Here is a 21,857-nt window from a genome sequence, read left to right as displayed (position 1 = left end):
TTATGATTTAATTACGTTTATGCGGGTCCACTTGTTACCAATCACATGTTCTTAATAATTTATTGCATCTAATTTCACTCTCTTCCTCTGCCTCGTCTCCCCTACTTGCTCTTTCCTCCTCTATCCTCTTATCTGGTTATTTATGTCTATTTATATTTCTATCTATCTATATATCTTTATTTCTATCTATCTATATTTCTATCTATCTATATTTCTATTTATATTTATATCTATCTATCTATATTTTTATTTATCTATCTATCTGTTATGTATATTTCTATTTATCTATCTACATTTCTATCTATCTATATTTCTATCTATATTTCTATCTATCTATATTTCTATCTTTCTATATTTCTATCTATCTATCTATATTTCAAACTATCTGTCTATTTATCTATCTATCTATATTTCTATCTATCTATCCATCTATCTATTTATATTTCTATCTATCTACATCTGTCTATCTTATCTATCTATATTTCTGTCTATGTATCTCCTCCCCTTTTCTCTTCCACTCTCTCCTACATGTATGTCCCATCCTTTCTACCTTCTCTCCTCCCTTCTCTTTCTTTATCTCTGTCCTTTCACCTTTTTAAAGGTATACTGTGGTATAGTTTTTTATATTTTTCATTCTTCGCTCATCCCCCTCCTATATTTCACATTGTCTACTTTTCCTCTAATTCTTTACCCCGTGATTTTGCGTTAATCTTTGGCTTTCCTTTGTAGTCTGATTTTTCTTCAGTGTCCGATCTCCTTACGAACTTCATAATTACTTTAAGGAACCTGCAGACATTACAAGATCTGCTTTTATGCAGGTTCATTCATATTTCACTTTATTTACTGCCATTATCTTTGTATTTTCTATGTAATCAAATGTATTTCTTGTATTATGTTATTATTTTGTGAAGAATGAAAATAAATTCAATCTCTACCTCCACCCCCCCTTCTCCTTTCCTTCCCACTTTACCCTCTGACTCTAGCAATCTCTTTCATATTCTGTCCTCCCCTCCGCTGCTCTCATTCCTCCCCATCTCTCTCTCTCCCACACATATCCTGCACATCCGTCAATAAAAGGCAATATAAAAGGGAACATTGTGGCGTGGGCGATTCCAAAGAATCTGAAAAGAAAATCAAAATTTACACAGCTGTAACTGCTTTCAATTGGCATATATTTACATTTATGATACAAATTGACAAGTGAATATGAGACTGTTCATATCACTAGTTCCCCATGATGCATAAGAATATATGATTGTAGTAGGTGGTATTCTGGAACACTGTCATAACTTTTGTCATAAATTTTGTCATTTCTCTCCGAGATGTGACACCCCTATGATCGTTACAAATCGGTATTCTGAACATTGTCTTTTCCCTGTCATATCCCTCTTAGTTCCTACCCATCTTTTCAGAGGCAAACAAATCAAAATCATCGTTAGTTTCCAGTGGGAGCCCTTCTAACCAATAGGGAGGCCCGGTGGCACGTGGTCGTATCCTTAATTGAGCGCATGTATTGATGTGCTTAATTACAAAGAGATACAGGGAGCTGTGAAGGATTTTTAGAAGAGAGATAGAAAAAAGGGAAAACAGAGGAATAAAGGAGGAATTAATATGTAGGGCCTGTCTAATTTTGGCATAAACAAATATTTTTGAAAATAGTTATGGATGATGAGTAAACTAATACCACAAAACAGAGGAAAAAAGGAGGAATATGTAGGACCTACCTAATTTTTGCATAAACAAATATTTTTGAAAATAGTTATGGATGAGTAAACTAATACCACAAAACAGAGGGAAAACAGAGGAATAAAGGAGGAATTAATATGTAGGGCCTACCTAATTTTAGCATAAACAAATATTATTGAAAATAGTCATGGATGATGGGTAGCCTATCTGATATGCGCCGGGTTATAGTGGGCAAGTTACTGGTCACGCAAAGCAGACTGACGGGCGAGGGCGAAGCCCAAGTGCCTATCATCACTGGTAAAGTCATCAATATGCATATATGGTTATCATATGCGTGACATACTTTTTATTATGCATCATTCATGAGATAACCCTTATATGGCGATTAACTGTATTTTCTAACCAATCAAATATCATCGCAGTTACGTCACCTTCAAGTCTCATCGCTTATTGGTCCGTGTTCGCGGACAGTTATGAATATTTATATTGAAGCTTAGTTGGGGGTTCGTAGAATTTCTACGAATGGAACAAGGTAAATAACCAGTGATGATAGGCGTTCGGGCTGCACCCTCGCCCGTCAGTAGTTTGCCCACTAGCCCGATGCATATCGGATGGGCTAGGATGATGGGAAAACTAATACGACAATCTATTGTATGCTTGATGTTGAGTTGAGTCTGCAGGGTTCTAGTATATGAATATCTGATACTAAAAATTGGGATTATGCACATTTAAGAACCACATATTTTTGATTAGCGCTAAAGAGAAGGGTCAGAATTTATGACAATTTTTATGAAAAAAGTTATGACATCCACCAGAATACCGATCCTGTCATGAAATCTCTGAGAAAAGACAATGTTCAGAATACCACCCCTGAATATCAATCACTTCTAAAGATATCTTGAATGGGTCGAACTCATGCCAAGACCTCTCTTTATCTTACATCTTATTGAACCAAGAAGGTTACAGATAAATGAAAACAGTTACAATACATAAATATACCAGGCTTTGAGTAAGTACAGCAGGAATTATTCATCTAAGGTTGGACTGGCATTACTATTATTTCCAAGGGGCGAAAACAAGGGGCAAAGCCCTGAGGAAAGAAGAGTAATTTTGCCAGTACAACCGAGGATGAATAATTCCCTCTATACTTTTAAAAATAAAGGCCTGGTATATTTGTTTTATATCCTACTTTAATAACTTAGAGCAACAGATCTTGACAATCTAGTTCTTGTACTCGCACATGGTAATTCATTTTTTAAAAATCTGAATCAAGATAGCCCTGCTGCGCTGACTGACCTACCTTTCCTGAAGCCACGCACTCAGCGTGCAGATTGCATATCAGCACTTGCGACCTTCATGATCTGTGACGTCAATGATGGAATAGTGCACTATTCCATCATTGACGCAATTTTTCTTCAGTGGGCATTTCAATTTCAATTTCAACATCATCACAAAAACAGTACGAATATGTTTTGGTCACATGATGCTATTTTTAACTAATCAGCATACATGATTTAATTTATGTAGGATATAATGATTTTCATGAGGAAGTCTTCAAAACCAAGATTAATTTTCACTATATCATCATAATCTCACTCTGGTACAGTTACATTTACTGAACTTTGCGAAATATAATCCGCTTTTACATAGCGCTTTATACATCGGAATGATGCATCTAAGTGCTTTACAGATATATTATCACCCCGGTCATCGGATTCAATCAGTCATTCACGCACACAATGTGTGCAACATCCTCCACTCCCTGGGGAGTATTCCAGTCAGTCGCCGTTGAGGCGCACACAGTACTGGACAAGCTACAATGACTTTCACATCCTACCAGGTAGCACCTGGGTCGAGAGTGGCAAAGTGTGGATTAACGCCTTGCCAAAGGACGCCAGACTATGGTGGGATTCAAACACACGACCCTCTGTTTACAAGACAAGAGTCATAACTACTACACCATGGCTCCTCATTTATGAAAGTTCAAAGCCATTGACCAGTTCGTAGTTACCTCATGGCCAAGTTTCCTTTTCTTCCATTAGGACGAGCACATCTCAAAGCAAGATATTATGTGTTAGCATGTCTGATATAGGACGCAGAAATTGCATAGACAAGGGTCCCGTAACACAAAGGTTAACGATTGATCAAACGCTTGATTTTCACAATTGATTGTACATTGTAGTCAATGGAATCAATCGTAGAAAATCGTTGAATGATCATTGCTAAGCTTTGTGTTACGGGCCCCAGGTGACTAGAATAGCACATTAATGATCAATTAATGCTTTATGACGGTAATTATTACATTTCTAAATTGAAATGCATTCTCAGGTTGCTATTACAATCATGTACTTAACCAACCTGTACTTAATGTCACTGAACGCATTCGGTGCTTTCCAGTGGATCCAATGAAAAGCACAATCCAACAGAATATATGAAAATCAAGACATCTCTCTCTCTCTCTCTCTTGTGTTCTTTCTCCACCACGAATAGAGATCAATGGAACGATTGGAAGGGCGGTAATTCATTGAAGGCTCTAAATTGCAATCATGAAGAAGTACCAAGTAGGTTTTGACGAGTTGTGTGGATGTTGTTGCTGATGCGCCCAGGAGGTAGAAAAAGGACCATCAAAGCTGGTGCTCATCTTGAATGTCAAATCATCACCCCATCTGAGTTCGAATGACCTTCTTCTAATCATGCGCAGAATTGGAACTACGAACCGGCTTACAGTTTTCTTGAGCAAGGCTTTTATCTATCTCATAATGACATCCTAGGAATGGATTGAACGTCCTTAGTTCTCTAGTTACTAGCAAAGCAGCCAGACTCAGTCAGGAAACATGTTCTTCACCACATACTGGCTGTCAAGTTAGGATCTCACTGCTGCTGTGTTGGTGTTGGGGGTTGCAGTGCAGCTGGCGGATCGGCTCGTATTCTCTTAGGGGACTTTGGCATCGAGAGAAGTTGCTAAGAGACAAGAAATGGAGTAGAATCGATTATATGAAGGTGATCTGACCTTAAATCATCTCTCTATAACACACTCACATACACAACTGCACCTCAAATGCCTAGATTCGCAAAAGAGTTCTCCATTTACTCCAGGGGCCCCATTTCACAAAACTTCTTATAATGACCAATTTGCAATGACCTTTTATAGCGCTACTGAAATCAATCTATATGATTGGCTGATAGTAATCTTGTTACAGCTACTCTCCATTTGTTATTATAACAAGCAGGCATTTTTTTTTTGGGGGGGGAGGGCGCTACTTTGCAAAACCTATTGTCTAAATCTGCAACATCGGATTGCAAAGAATTGGGATTTCCAGGACTCCTTGCTTTAGTTTCCTGGACTCTTTGGAGCCAGGCTTAAGGCAACAGAAAATAAGACTCTTACCTTTTGCCATCTATCAAGTGTCTTGGAGTACTCTGAAGAATAGAATTGAAAGACTTCTTCACAGTCTCTTCTAGCTGCATGCCCAGGAGGGTTGTACTGCAAACAGTTCCCTCTCACCAGCATCATATCATGGTGGAACTCGGCAAAGTCTTGGTATGTCGCAGCCTGAGGCAAAAATGATATCATAAGTGGTTATGGAATTAAAAAATCAATGTGAAAATGCAAAAGTAATTTACCAAAAAAGCAGCTGGAGGTGGCGTCTTGTCCTGATGCTGCTTGTCCACCTCCTACAACATAGTCATATTGATGATAATGGTAGTGATTTTTTACCGGATTGCTGTGAAAGCATGAATACTAGTAAGCAAGCAACCAGAGGACCGACACAGTGGGCCTGGGCGAAACAAAAGTGCGCCAAAAGTCATTTTGGGCAATTTCAGAATTTTAATTTTTGTCATGCCCAGCTGAAAGACAATACTTTGAAGAATATTTCAGCAAAATACTTCATTCCAGAATTTACATAAAGGTTGTTAATTTCCTACCTCAAATCGTAAAATGTGACATTTTGCGAAATATCACGTATGATTATTTTAAGGGGAAAATATTTTATGTTTCCTAAAAGAAAAGCCAGTCAATATTTTCATCGTTATCCACTCCAGAAACCTTGAGCAAAAATCATGAAAATTTAGATATTTTATAGTTTAACAAGTGGAATGCCTCTGGCCGTCTCACCTGCATCACGCGATTCAACATAGCAGCAGTGCTGACTTTGAAAACTACTATAACTCACACAAGATGTTCAGTGATACTTGGTTATTCTTAATTCCACGTTTTATGAATTAGACCAATACACTTACAGAGATAGGATGGTAATTCAACAAATACCCCCAATGCGGCCAAAGTTCATTGATCTCACATGACCTTTGACCTTGATCATGTGACCTGAAACTTGCACAGGATATTCAGTGATACTTGATTACTCTTATGTCCAAGTGTCAAAAGTCAGATCAATAAACTTGCAAAGTTATGATGGTAATTCAACAGATACCCCATTATGGCCAAAGTTCATTGACCTTTGACCCTGGTCATGTGACCTAAAATGTGCACAGGATGTTCAGTGATACTTGATTACTCTTATGTCCAAGTTTTATGAACTAGACCAACATACTTTCAAAGTTATGATGGTAATTCAACAAATACCCCCAATTCGGCCAAGGTTCATTGACCCTAAATGACCTTTGACCTTGATCATGTGACCTGAAACTTGCACAGGATGTTCAGTGATACTTGATTACTATTATGTCTAAGTTTCATGAATGAGATCCAAAAACTTTTAAAGTTTTTATTGTAATTCAACAGATACCCCCAAATCGGCCAAAGTTCATTGACCCTAAATGACCTTTGACCTTGGTCATGTGACGTGAAACTCATGCAGGATGTTTGGTGATACTTGATTAACCTTATGTCCAAGTTTAATGAACTAGGTCCATATATTTTCTAAGTTATGATGACATTTCAAAAACTTAACCTCAGGTTAAGATTTTGATGTTGATTCCCCCAACATGGTCTAAGTTCATTGACCCTAAATGACCTTTGACCTTGGTCATGTGACATGAAACTCTAATAGGATCTTCAGTAATACTTGATTAACCTTATGGCCAAGTTTCATGAACTAGGCCCATATACTTTCTAAGTTATGATGTCATTTCAAAAACTTAACCTCAGGTTAAGATTTGATGTTGACACCGCTGCCGCCGTCGGAAAAGCGGCGCCTATAGTCTCACTCTGCTATGCAGGTGAGACAAAAATGGGAATCTATTTTGTCATGTTGAGCAGGCTGGGCCTCTCAATTTTACCATTGTGACGTAATTGAAATGACGCGTCCCAGGCCTGGGGACGCAATATCAAGCATTGTCTCAACTTGATTAACATTATGACGTATAGCACTGCGCGGTTCAATAGGATGCGTATAGGGACGCGTAGAATACACTTCCACCCATTTTCTTATTGACTTTCCTGAGCGGGCAATAAATTAGGTGCATGGATAAACAATTGAAAACGTGTTGAACAACCATTTGATCACAGTTATAAGCAAGCAATAATGTATGAAAGTTGCCCTGCTCAGATGTCTGATATGGTTAATCATTACTAGTATCATTATTATCATTAAGTGTTTTGATATCTCACCTCTAGATTTCTCTTGATGGTACCAAAGTCCATTGGTTTCTTTATTACCTTGTGATATCCTGGTGCCTCAGAAGGGTCAACTGAAAAGAAACAATTACATAGCTTAAAGGTAGAAGAACAAACAATTCTTTCATGAGAAAGTCTTTTAAATCGAGGTTAATTGTCAAAATATTATCATACATCTAGATCTGTTACATTAGTGTAAACCTGTTTTTGTAAAAATCATGAAATCTTAACCCAAAATTGACAATTCTGATGATCACTTACACAGAAAAGCATAGGTGGGACAGAGCATTGATATTGCTTCGAAAAAATACCCGGCATTTGATGGAATTCCGTGCTTATTTTGCTCATTTCTCAGCAATCACACATTTTCTTCCAGAGCTATTTGGCACAGATTTGTTATTTACACATACAAACACTTTGGTGTTAATTTCATTGGAATTTGTTTGAACTCATTTTGAGATTGTTACCACAACTGCTAATCTTTAAAATCACTTTCACAAATCAAGCCTGAATGTTTTGAATTTGAATTAAATTGTTTATTTCCAATATACTCTGAAAATAGCATCCAACCAGCTGAATTACATTCAGATAACAAATGGTATATAAACAGACACATCTAAAAAAAAAAAACACACACACATAACTTACAAGTTACAATGAAATGGGAAAAAATCAAAATGAAATGGTTCTACAAAATAAGTCTACATATATGAAATGGAAATACCCAGCATATGACAGGATGGCCTCAGAGGTAAGACAAATTAGCGAGAACATGTTGGAAAGAAAGAGAGAATGAAATAAGAGCAAAGGAGGGAGACAGGAACAAAGTGTATCATAGAAAAGAGAATTTGATCGATGTGTAAACATAATACAAATAGCGAATAGGCATGAGTGCGATGGTGCGAGATTTCGCATAAGGTGAAAGAAAGATGCTCTATTCAACGAGGCGTTAGCCGAGTTGAATAGAGCGTTTCTTTCTTTCACTGAATGCGAAATCTCACACCATTGCACGAATAAGAATATTCGCTATTTGTGTTGTACAACGCCTCAGAATTTAGCGAAAATATAAAAAAATCAAGAGTTTATCCCTAAAGTAATCTATGAAAAGGGAGCAAAAATACAGAGAGCGGAAAGCAAAATCCTACAAGCACACATGACCTTGGGCATCATTGCGCATTTAGCCAGCAGGCTTATACGCGCATTGCACCTTCATTTTTGCTGAGCGCAATGAATTAAATCGTATTGTGACGTCACCTCCTAAAGCCGTGCAACAGTACATTTTGGATGGTACGTCTTTTGTGCAATTGTACGAATGTTTGACATTCAGCCTCCCATTTTCTCGCGTACAACAAGCCAAGTAGGCGTTGTACAATACAAGACATTCCCTTTTCCATAATCACACGAATTTACCAGTTGTTTGGTTGTTGCTTGCGAGGCTGTAAGAACTTTGTCATGGCTGGGTTTATAAAGAAATAACAATATTTAAACTGAACTTAATGACCCGAATTCACAAAGACGGTTTTAAAAATCCACGGTTGAGTCCATGGTTTATGCAGATTTCCTGTATAAATTACTCTTAATTTAGCGCGTATCGGGCGCTTGTATAAAAAAATGTCCGATGCTGATGCACGCTTTTGTCACAGTGCGCCAAATTGACGCCTGTTACCATGGTTACATACGCTATTTTATTCATGAATCCACTGTTTGAAGAGTCGACTCATTATTCAAAACAGTAGACTCATGAATAGAATAGCGTGGATAACCACAGCAACAGGCATCAATTTGGTGCACTGTGACAAAAGCGCGCATCAGCATTGGACATTTTTTAATACACACGGAGAATAAGCGTAATTTATACACGAATCTGCATAAACCATTGACTCGACCATGGGTTTTCAAAACCACCTTTATGAATTCGAACCAATATGTACATGTAGGTCTACATATATGCCCTCCAGATTTTCCCCCAAATGCAATAGAAGTATGATGGTGGGCCCCAAGTCTGCGCACCTAACAATTTGAGTTCAGATTTAACATGATTTTTTTCTTATTACACAAAATCTTTGAGTTGAAAATGTTCCTTATATTATTAAGAGTAAGTGTACCAAATTTCTCATTAAAATAAAAGAAAATATAGGATTTTCTTGAAAAAACTGCAGGCAGTCATTTTCAGATTGAAAAAAACAATGGTACCCCATGTCTGCGCACTCATTCACTTTGCACACGTTTCGGGGATTTTGATGACAAAGGCTGCATTTTTTAGGCTGTCACATGAAATGCCCTGAATTCATTATTTTTCCACCATTTGAGTCGGATTTTTTAATGAATACCTGCCTATGTATTGCATTTGTAAAGTTCGTGCTCGTTGCGTATCTTCTTTAACTAGAATAGCGCAGATACGCGGGTGCGCAGACTTGGGAGACCGCGCAGACATGGGGGAACTGACCATAGGGTTTGTCTTACCAGGTCTAGTGAACCAGGACGCTGCGTTGATCCCTCCTTTGGGTCGGTTAGCACCCCGGAAACGCATTACTCTCTGCAATAAACTGAGGGAGTAAAAAGAAAAAAAAGGAATTTGTCGAGACGTATCACAAGATTCAGCAACACACCGCGGCAACAAGCTTTGGCAACAAAGCTGGAAGCAAACCTAGGCAAAAGAACTTGTATATTTTTATATGTAGTTCCCAGGACCCCATATTTTGCCCTTGTCGTCAGTTCGTTAGAACCCAATTTTTTCAGGGTTTTGTAAGGCACACCCACATAAAAATATACTATCGAGTGCCCCCCCCCCGACTGTGCATTATTATATTATAGCTTGAAAAAGTACCCAATCATTGATATGAATGCTTGCTTTACTTATTTCTCAGCATATAAAAATAATGCTTGTTTTACTTATTTCTCACCTTTTGAAAATAATTTCTTTCAAAACCCTTTGGCACATATTTTGTTTTATTCATACATACAGACTAGGGTGGCCATTTTTTAAAATTCTTTATGAAATAATTTTGAAACCACTACCACAACTGGTATTCATCTTTGTTGAGCATTGTGGCCCAGTGGATCAGTCTTCTGACTTTGAAACAGAGGGTCATGAGTTCGAATCCCAGCCATGGCGTAATGTCCTTCAGCAAGAAATTTATCCACATTGTGCTGCACTCAACCCAGGTGAGGTGAATGGGTACTCGGCAGGATTAATTCCTTGAATGCATGAGCGCTGAAAGGCAGCTCGAGCTAAAGCCGAGTCAATAATAATAATAACAACCCACCTCGGAATAGAATATTTCTAGATAGATGGCGCTATATGAATGCCTATTATTATCATTATTATTACCAAAAAACTTTGTATTTACTTCCATGCAGCTCTTGCCCAGCTTGGCATGCTAGATGGGCCTGTCTCTTCGTCGATGGGTGTGGGCGCTTTCCGCTTCCGACGGCTGACCCGCAGTCCATCTGGACCAATAGCACCCTCTGAGCCCGACCCTCCACTGCTGGTATCTGAAAATTAATGTAGAATATTCAGGATTATCAGATGTTGTTTGATGGTTAGCATGGTGGCATGTACAATTGCTGATGTAGTTTACGGTACACCATGAGGAGTGTTATAGAAACAGTGGATAGAAGAAAAGAAATGGATAGGTGAGAAAGTAGAGATTTGAGAGTAGAATATTCTTTCTTGAAAGTAGTCCTGAAAAGGACTGTAAACCAGAAGAGATTGATGAGTTGAGAACAGCTTGAATAGTAGAGCTGATGAGGAGGTGCTGGCTTGAGTCGGCGAGTAGAGATGATGAGTAGAAGCAGTAGAGAAACTCAACGTTTCTGGCAGGTTGACTGTCCGTCTTCCTCTACTACTCAAGCTGTTCTCAACTCATCAATCTCTTTTGGTTTACAGTCCTTTTCAAGACTACTTTCAAGAAAGAATACTTTACTCTCAAATCTCCACATCAGCGATTAAGGATTATGCTTCAAAATGGTTCTACAATAAATTTGGCACAATAAAATATGAGGTTCAATAAAAAAGAAATTCATAAAACAATAAATACATAAATTATTGATTTCAAAACCATTTTTTCGAACACATTATAGTTAGGAATGCTACAGACTATTTACAAATAGCATTCTACTCTAGGAGCTATATTCAGCGAATAAGAGCAAAAAAGTATGATATACATGTAAGCATAAATAGTACCCCTCAAAAATATAATTGTTTATAAAATAAAGTTTAATCATATAGCCTTGTAGATTACATCACACCCTACTATCGTCCACATTTTCGTGGTGCTAATGTGATTGGTGGCCGAGATCCCCTCCCCCATAAAGCGCGCATAAATAGGACAATTGATTCACATAACAGACATCTTATTATTTCCAGAAATAAAACTTAATCATACAGCTTTGCAGATTAAATCGCAAACTACTATCATGCCAGAATTTGCGGTGCTCAAGTAATTGGCGGGCGACATGCCATTTCCCACCCCCAGCCAGAAAACAGCCAAAAATGACCAGCCCCATTTAATAATAATCCGCTTTTATATAGCGCTTAATCCATTGGAACGACGTGTCTAAGCGCTCTACAGATATATTACTACCCCGGTCATCGGATTCAATCAGTCATTCCCGCACACAATGTGTGCACATCCTCCACTCCCTGGGGAGTATTCCAGTCAGTCGCCTGTGAGGCGCACACAGTACTGGACAAGCTACAATGACTTTCACATCCTACCAGGTACCCATTTAGCACCTGGGTCGAGAGTGGCAAAGTGTGGATTAACGCCTTGCCAAAGGACGCCAGACCGCGGTGGGATTCGAACACATGACCCTCTGTTTACAAGGCGAGAGTCAGAACCACCACACCACGGCTCCTCCACCAGGGATAACCATATTTGTAAGCAACTTTGATCAAAGTCTTACCCAGGAATGACATCAATTCACTGGAACTTCCCAGATCATCTCTCTTGTCATCGTCCTCCTCATCGTCGTCCTCGTCCTCCCTCATCCTCTGACACGAGAGATCCTCCAGATTCATTTGGGTGATATCAAAGGATGATGCTGATTCCATCACTACGCTTGTCACCGAGGGTTGATCGGACTCTGCTACTGTCGGTGTCACCTGAATGAACAATTAGATTAGATTATTACATAATGTATAAAACAAGCAAATAGTTATCTTTATTTATTTTTTTGGGGGGAAAGGGCTACATTTCACAACTTACTGCCTGAATCTGCAATATTCTTATCAAAGTTCCTTCACTCACATTTTAATCTGTCTCTGATTTGCATAATACATAAAGCCTGACACTCACCTGGGGTGTGATCTTATGACCTATGACCTGCGCCCTGTCCATCACTGCTGCTTTGGGTATCTCCTGCCCATAGTTGACCTTTGACCTGGACGGCACGCTCGATTCGGACTCCTTGGAGATGATCTCCTCTACAAACTCAAACGGATCAATCTTAGAGCTGTCCTCCACCTTCTTTGGGTCTCCTTGTTCGGGCGACTTCAACGCGGGATCTCCCCCGGACGACTGCTTCCCGCTCCCCAGCGCCTCCTCGCTCTCCAGGAACTGCTCGAACTGGTCCACGACGCTCGAAAGTTGATCGGATGAGAATTCGAGGCGTTCGGCTGTCGATGCCGTCTTGGGGTCTACAGTGATTACGTTGTGACTCTGAGAGAGGTCTTTGGTATTGTCAGAGCCAGAGATGTAAGACGATGATGGCGATGATGACGGAATTCGGCGTGTGACCGAGGATGGTTTGCTCATTGAGGACGTCGGGAGGCCCGGTGATACTCCAGAGAAAGGAACTTGTTTCACTGAAATCAGATAAACAAACAAAATATCAAACTTAGGTCCGTAGAAAATGACACCGATGGATTTCAATAGAGTTACGATTAATTTGATCAATTGTAATTCTTTGTAAGACGAGCCCCTGGTCAGTCGTCACTTTTTCTGAACTCGTGTCTAATTCAAAATTTAGTCTAAAATTGCGGTTTAACTATGGATAGCCAATGGTGACACAGACTTCTAACAGTACAGGTCCAATTGAATGTCAGATCATCTGTTGCTCACATCATTCATAACTATATGGGAATAAGAACTGACTTAGTTTTCTTCACCATTATAGGATAATAATAATAGGAATTTATATTGCACCATCTATCTGTAAATATTCGCTATGTTATTATTATTATTATTACCCTGGCTTTAGCTCGAGCTGCCTTTCAGCGCTCATGCATTCAAGGAATTAATCCAGCCGGGTACCCATTCACCTCACCAGGATTGACTGCAGCACAATGTGGATAAATTTCTTGCTGAAGGAAATTACGCCATGGCTGGGATTCAAACCCACGACCCTCTGTTTCAAAGTCAGAAGACTAATCCACTGAGCCACAACGCTCCACGGATGAAGGATGAAGAAAGGGTACAGTGGATGTCAGAAAAACAAAATGTTAGCAGAATTTCAACATTTACGGCTTCCCATAATTTTAGCAAAGAGTTTACAGACCATGGCCTATTTTGTTAACCAGACTCCAAAATACAGGCCCATGCATGTGGAAACTTTGTTTTGATTTGATTGTGGGCATGTCGTGGTCTAGTCGTTCTGACTCTTGCCTTTCAAACAGAGGGTTGTGGGCTCGAATCCTTGCCATGGCGCGTTTTCCTTCAGCAAGAAATTTATCCACACTGTGCTGCACTCCACCCAGGAGAGGTGAATGGGTACCCGGCAGGCTTAATTCCTTGAATGCTTGAGCACCTAGGCAGCCCAGCTAAAGACGGTGTAATAATAGCAGGGCCCGCTGGGAGAAGTTTTCAGAACTGAAGTAGCTACCTTGGGTAAATATACCGCTATTATTATTTGATTTTATATAGGGCTAATAGAATAGAAGTGATTGCAGAGAACACTTACCAGCAGTAGTAGGAGGTAAAGGCTGCCCTCTAATCTCAAGCAAGGCCTTGATGGCCGAGGAAGCTGATTGACTGGCTGGAGGAGACCCATCGTAATCAATCCATTCTGTATTCGGCTTCCCGACTGAGGATTGGAAGATTAGGGAGGGGTCACGACCTGAAAGGAAGAAGAGTCTGGATTGACTCTCATGGAGGAGACTTATGCTACGAAGCAGCTATTACCAATACACTCCGGCTTTGCATTAGTTGTTGTTTGTTTAACTAGGATTCGCTGTGGGCTTTTTGTTACAAAAAACTGCCAGCAGAAGTTTGTTGATTAAAAAGAATTCACACAAGACTAATGTGTATAGGCGCCAACTACTATAGTCTTCCGTATCAAAAGACATGTTACTGATGTTTCACGTAACAGCCTCAGACTCACATTGGCAAAGACATAAACAGAAGCCTCCGCTTATTATAGATTAATAAAACAGGTCCCTGATTGGTAATATCAAATGTAAGAAAGCTTGAGGTTAAATGCATAATCAACTTACCTAGGCTGGCACTCCTCATGACACTGCTAGGAACCTCTTCCACTACGACCTTGGATGATCCATGACCTAATGACCCCGCTGATGACCTCCTATGACCCTTGGCCTTGCTGTGTAGCTCGAGATCGGCTGAGAGCATGGACATACTCTGGGCGATGGGAGACTTGGATCGTACCATACCCTGGTCAGTGGTAAATGATTCAAGATAAACTTCAGTTGTTGAGTTTGTACATAATACAGGGGTGTGAGTGGTCACACATAAAAAGATCTGAAAAAAGCTGAAGAGTGTTGAAAAGGTCTGATATCAAAAAGAGCTCCCATTCTTTTTTGTACAGAGGAAAGCCAAAAACAAGCTGAAATTAAGCTGAAAATCAAACAAAAAAATCTGAAATCAGATAAAAAATCTTGCCTAATACCTCTTTAAATCTTTAATCTCTATAAAGCGCTCTACAATAAATGCATCTTTACCCTAGCTTTTGATTAGCCGAGCAGCTGTTACACGCTCAAGCATTTCCAGGGATAAATTCCTGCCAGGTACCCACGTACCTCACCTGGGTTGAGTGCAGTGCAACGTGGGTCAAGTTCTTGCTCAATAAAATGATGCCATGGCTGGGATTCGAACCCCACGAACCTCTTATTTCGAAGTCCGGAGACTAATCCACTGGGCCAAAACTCTCCAATAGTCCAATTACATGACCATCCAAGTATTTGTAAGGTATGTACAATGACGAATACATGTATGTGCCAAGTGACAGTGGAAGAAAATGGGTAACTGCTGAGAAATGATCAAAATAAGCATGACATTCCAGCCAGATGTCACAGCCCCCGTATTACAAAGAGTTACAATTGATCTGATCGAACGTGACTATGGACGGCCAGCAACGTCAACATCTATTATGCATGTTTGTTCAAAATATTTTCTAGCTTTGGTGTATATTCATACATTCATTGTTTTCTTGAAAATTCACGTTTTTCGTAGAAAAACATCATGGCACTGTTATGATTGATCGGATCAATCGTAACTCTTGTAAGACGGGGCCCAGGTCTTTTTACGAGCTATAGTAATACACTGTCCCACATGTGCTAATCTGTGTTGGCGATATTCAGTGTGATTGTTTTTTTTTTAAGCCAAGATTCTACGCCTTCACAAAGTTAGGTTTACATTAACGTATCGGATCTACATGTAGATCTATGATAATCAACCCCGAATTGATTTTCAAAACACTTTCTAGTAAAATAATGCCGAAAGTACATTCTTTCAGCTCTGCATAAGGCTTTTGCCCATGAATGCTCGATTGTACTCAGAATTATATTTTCTGGACAACTTGATGCATCCCCAAAAAGCATACGGTAGAAATTCTTGATCAAGAATACATTACAGATCAAGAATATCTTACAAATTTAACTTCTAAACTTATCAAAATGCTGACCTCCGTGACCTTTAACCTGTTAACACCAAAATTTAATCAGATTTTGATGTTGATCTCACAACAGAATCCTCAGTCATCACAAAAGGAGGAGGAGCCCTGGTGTAGGAGGAGCCATGGTATAGTGGTTCTGACTCTTGCCTTGTAAACAGAGGGTCGTGTGTTCGAATCTTACTGCGGTCTCGCGTCCTTTGGCAAGGCTTTAATCCACACTTTGCCACTCTCGACCCAGGTGCTAAATGGGTACCCGGTAGGATGTGAAAGTCATTGTAGCTTGTCCAGTACTGTGTGCGCCTCACCGGCGACTGACTGGAATACTCCCCAGGGAGTGGAGGATGTGCACACATTGTGTGCGGGAATGACGGATGGAATCCGATGACCGGGGTAATAATATATCTGTGAAGCGCTTAGACACGTCGTTCCGATGTATTAAGCGCTATATAAAAGCGGATTATTATTATTATTAAAAAGTTCTATTATTTTCATCTCATCTCATTTTTAAATCTACTAATGTGCATATATTATCTAATTTGTAATTGTTTTGTCCAATGTTTTGAATGACTTGGAAATAAAGTCCATCTAACTATCTGCTATTCCCATGAGCATGCTTTCACAATAGTGTCTGCAGAACGCTTGAAACTAACCTGACTTTTGCCTAATGCTCCCATCCCTCCTTGTCCGGCACTTGGACCACGCCCGGAGACTCCACCCATTATGGTTGACATGGAAACGGGCGACGGGCCACGGACAGTCTTCTGCTGGGCGGAGGACGGCGGCGACGGGAACCGGATGGAATGCATAGCCATGGTACCTGGGGAGGTGGGTGTGTTCGGTGACGACACGCTGCTTGCAAGACCCCCAGTCATGGTCATGGCAATCTTCGGACGGGTCAGAACGGACGTGGTGTGTGACTACGAACGAAGGGGAGAAATAAGGGTGCAATCTTCAAAGGAGATATAGCTGGATTCATACGATAATGATCACCTTGTACTGACGTGATTAACTCTTGAATGTGGAAGAGCCATGGTGTAGTGGTTCTGACAGACCTGCCAACCTTCTAAACCCCCAAAAGAGTATTCTTATAAGGAAAAAAAGTATTTTTTTATAAAAGGAGAGTATTTTTAAAAATTTGTCTCAACAAAGCAATCGCCAGCCTGTTGTAGTGAGTTCCGTGAAAAAACGTGTGAAATGACTCTACTTGAAAACTTGATAATTCAACCTTTTAAACATGTGCTCGTAAGCAAGAATGTACTTGTTCTTTTGCACCAAGTTACTGGCCCAACATTGATTTTTACTGGTCTGGGACTTTCATACCGGCGCTAGTGTCACACGCTGTGTATAATAAATACTCCATGATCAGAAATTTAGAAAAAAAATAACAAATCATACAAAAAAGAGTATTGGTGTATTTATAGCAGAAAGAGGAACAAGCACTCTTAAAAGGGAATGGTTGGCATGTCTGTTCTGTCTCTTGCCTTGTAATCAGAAGTCATGCATTTCAGTCCCAATGCAGCTAGGCATTCTTTGGCAAAGCATCACAACACACTTTTGCACCTCTTCACCTAGGTGCTAAATGGGTATAAAAAATATTGATGTAAATCCATAATTCATTGTTTGAAATAGACATGAAATGAAACACTCCGAGAATTAAGCTTTGCCAAATTGATCGTGGGCCCAGCAGCCGCTGTGTAGCGCCATATCGACGAGGCTCTATCGATTTAATCGTTGAACAATAATAACAGCAGGGCTGGTTAGAAGAACAGTTTTCGGAACTGAAGTGGCTACCCTAGGTAAATATACCGTTAATATTATTAAGAAATCATGCAGAATAATCATATCACCTAATGAAAACAGGTGCATCTTGTTACGACATTTCAGAATATATTTGACAGTAAGTTTCTAATGCCTTTACATCAACTTACCACAACCCCTGGGGCACCGGTACGTGGCGTACTGATCATCTTGGATTTGATCTGGGATTTCTGAACGACAATGACGTTTGTCTTCCCGGGCATTACAGAACCGGGCTTGGTGACGACAACTGGGAGGAGGAGGAGAAGAAAGTATGTTTTATACGATTTGAAGGTTAAGAATGTGAAGAAAGGCTCACCCTGATAAAAAAATTTACGGTAAACGGGGCATTAAAGATAAATTCCAGTATTGGTAACGATCTCAAAATGACTTTTTACAGAATCTAATATAATGACCACCCAAGTGTCTGTTTGTATGAAAAAAAAAATATGTGCCAAAGGATTCTGGAAGAAATAGTGTAATTGCTGAGAAATAAGCAAAATAAGCGCGGATTTGGTCACTTCCGTCGGGTCTTTATTCCAGCAATAATAATACACTGCCCCACGTGTGCCTATCTGTGTTGGTGATCTTCAGTGTGAATATTTTTCGGCGTAGATTTCAAAATTTCACAAAGTTCAGTTTATGTAACTGTACCAGATCTAGATCCTCGATGATATACTGACAATTAAGCCTGGTTTTACAGACTTTCTCATGAAATCAGTGTTTATTGCAACTACTGGCATTTCTCTTTAAAATGATAAAAAATATTAGTGAAAGTTTGATGAAAATCCATCAAAGATTCACCGTGAGTTTGAAAGATTGAGGAGAAAAGATGGTATGAAGTTTGGAGTTCGCTCAAGCATGAGATGTGCACGCTGTGAAACCTAGTTCAAACTTCCAAGCAGTCAGGAAAAAGAAACTCGTAAATACGTATAATCTTTTATCTAAATTTACAACTTCAATTTTTGGCTGTATGAAGCAGAAGGATTATTCTTTTAAATAAGTTAGTTTTCTAATAATTATTTACTCTGAAGACCAAATTATTGATTGAGACATTTACAGTGAACTTTCCCTTGTGACATGTTGTTTGGTTTAGGGGGGGTGGCTGGTCACATTTGAGAGAAGGAGGTTAAGCCTTGATTATGCACTCGCCATAGTAAACGATGTTCATACTAACCACTAGATCAATGAAAGAAATGAAAGTAATTACATGCTCAGGAAAAACTGAAATATTAACAGGTTAGGTGCAAAACAAAGAGATTTTAAAAAGTGCAAAACCTTTTATGATGAATCTTCTAAACTCACAAAAAATGTCTTCTTTTTGTAATGGATTATCAATATGCATGTCCATGCCATACATTTTACCAGTATTTCACTTTGGTTTGTTTTTAATGTACTTAATGTATTTTTAGCAATTATGAATTTTTAAATTAATATATTAATTCTTACTTAGGATTGGTAATTTTTAGCAAATTTATATTCCACATAGTTTTAATTAATGAATTAATTAGGTTTTAATATTCCATATATTTGATGCCCTCACAAATTGGTGTAATAATGGTGTCATGCCTACATGTATGTCTTTCTCATGTTTCTTTATTTGAAATGCAATGTGATTGGCAATGTATGTAAGCATGCCATTTGGCTACCTTACGTATGCAATGGAGTTTTGAAATAAATACCATTATTGAATTGAATTGAGCATTTCCTGAATGAGGATGGACTTACCAGTTGTGGCTGTGTTCTTCCCTGCTGTCTTCTGAAGTGACATGGGCGACAGCGTGATAACGTTACTGCTGCTAGACGGATGGCGCCCTCCCATCTGACCGGGGACCGTTACAATCCTCGGACCAGGCGACGTCACAATGTTCCTAGCTCCTAGACTAGTGGACTGGGGGCCTGTGATAACATGGGGTGGTTTCAAATGAAGATTTAAAGTAACAATGGTTGATTTCAAGTCCGGTGTTGGCCTTGGTGTTGGTGTTGAAATTTTGATTGCTTCCCCTTGCTCCAAAACTTACTCAGAGTTACCGTAGTTAAACTGATCCAGATTGACTGTTCGGGGCCATCTTCATTTTATGTTTGGTGTTATAATCATGTAAAATTGACCTAACACCAACACCAAAAGGTCAACACTGAACTTGAAGTCACCCAATATCTTTTAAAGGGGAAGAAGATGTGACCTGAAACCCCAAAACCAACAATAAGTCGACCCAAATGAATATTGAGGTTTTTATTGAGCTTGAAAATTCATTTCCGAAGCTTTAAAATAATATATAATATGTTAACATTGACCAACAATAACCATTACAAGTACTTGATCGAATGCATAGGAAATTCAGCAAGAGCTTAAAAAATGAAGAGAAAACAAGGTTTGAAGTTTGGGGTTCACTCAAGCATGAGATGTGCATACTGTGTAATCTCAGTGAAACTTCCAAGCAGTCCGAAAAAGTAGTGTCAAAGAAACTCTTGCATCTTTTCTTTTATTCAACTTCATGACTTCAAATTTTTAGTGTGAAGAAGAAGATAGCTCTTTCAGAGAAGACATTTTTTTTTATCTTTGGTGTTTTGAGACTAAATTACTATTTTGGCTATTTAAAGAGAACCTCACCTGGTGACTTATTGGTGGTTTTTGGGTGGTAGGTCACACATGTCAAAATATTCCTAGCTCCTAGACAAGTGGCCTGGGTCCCTGTGATTAGAGCAGGGTTGGCCAGAGTGGGGGATACTTGTGGTAAATACCGGTGAATACTGCTTCAATAATTTTGAGGAAAATGGGAAATGCAGAGAAATACTACCAAATATTTCTTGAATATTTTCAGGTATTGCCCAAGTATATTCTAGCACCCTATACAAAAAAATAATTGCTCCAGTGCTGGTAAACTTTCACAGACATAAACCATTTTCTCTGCGATAAGTCATTCAATTATTCAGCCCCTACCTGAGGAAATTGTGCTCCTTGGTGCTTGAGCTCCTATGGTGGTTGTTCTAACCGACGGTGTTGACAGGGTTGCTGTTACAGTCTTAGAAGACATTCTACCTGACGAGGTGCCACTACCAACCGTCTGGGTGATTAACTTCATACCTGCATAGCAGTTACAAAACATTATCAGTCATCCGATCGATAAATTGACTTTACGTCTATTGCCAACAAGTCCACATATCACATGATCTACCTTCATTTAGTTCAATGCAATTCCGTCCATCGACATTTGGTCCAGGAATCACTTCCGCTAATCGCCAGTTCATCTATGACCATGTCATAACCCATGCCATGGCGTCATTTCCTTCAGCAAGAAACTGATCCACAATGTGCTGCACTCAACCCAGGTGAGGTAAATGGGTACCGGTAGGAAGTAATTCCTTAAAAAGCTGTGTGCGCTATGAACGCCTAGCTTAGCCGGGTAATATAGGAGTGCTTTGAGCACCTAACAAGGTGGATATGTGCGCAATATAAATACCTTATATTATTATTATATTATAACCAATTGATCAAATAACCATTATCTTTTCATTCATATCGCCCAACTAACACCTAGTCCAATTAGACCACATGGTATATGGACATAAGTAATTGGTTATTGGACCAACTTGTTATTAGATGGAATGGTGGGTGAAATAACTGGCATTAGACCCTGTGGATAGTGGACAAACTCCACATCATCATCATCATTATATAATCATCACCGCCTTCATCATCATCATCATCATCATCACCATCATCATCACCATCATCATCATCATCATCATCACTATCATCATCACCATCACCATCATCATCATCATCATCATCACCATCATCATCACCATCATCATCACCATCATCATCATCATCACCATCACCATCACCATCATCATCACCATCATCACCATCATCATCACCATCATCATCACCATCATCATCATCATCATCACCATCATCATCACCATCATCATCACCATC

At 39.3% G+C, this 21,857-nt stretch overlaps 1 protein-coding gene across 1 annotated transcript in view; it reads right to left on the bottom strand.

Annotated features, from left to right (window-relative positions):
• Positions 1-4,557: 4,557 nt before the first annotated feature.
• LOC121430302 (BRCA2-interacting transcriptional repressor EMSY-like) overlaps positions 4,558-21,857 on the bottom strand; it is a 32,709-nt gene continuing 15,409 nt past the window's right edge. Inside the window, exons 9-21 of the mRNA XM_041627581.1 lie at positions 20,856-20,999; positions 19,643-19,813; positions 18,046-18,164; positions 16,768-17,034; positions 14,700-14,877; positions 14,168-14,323; positions 12,565-13,073; positions 12,173-12,371; positions 10,615-10,759; positions 9,728-9,810; positions 7,259-7,338; positions 5,075-5,239; positions 4,558-4,647 (exon numbers count right to left, since the gene is read on the bottom strand). Of these exons, the coding sequence (XP_041483515.1) occupies positions 4,558-4,647; positions 5,075-5,239; positions 7,259-7,338; positions 9,728-9,810; positions 10,615-10,759; positions 12,173-12,371; positions 12,565-13,073; positions 14,168-14,323; positions 14,700-14,877; positions 16,768-17,034; positions 18,046-18,164; positions 19,643-19,813; positions 20,856-20,999 (2,306 nt within the window). The remainder of the gene's footprint in view (positions 4,648-5,074; positions 5,240-7,258; positions 7,339-9,727; positions 9,811-10,614; positions 10,760-12,172; positions 12,372-12,564; positions 13,074-14,167; positions 14,324-14,699; positions 14,878-16,767; positions 17,035-18,045; positions 18,165-19,642; positions 19,814-20,855; positions 21,000-21,857) is intronic.

Source organism: Lytechinus variegatus, chromosome 16 (assembly GCF_018143015.1).
Source record: "Lytechinus variegatus isolate NC3 chromosome 16, Lvar_3.0, whole genome shotgun sequence".
NCBI classification, from domain to species: domain Eukaryota; kingdom Metazoa; phylum Echinodermata; class Echinoidea; order Temnopleuroida; family Toxopneustidae; genus Lytechinus; species Lytechinus variegatus.
The sequence above is the reverse complement of the archived record's forward strand: the minus strand, read 5'-3'. Positions and strand labels throughout refer to the sequence as shown.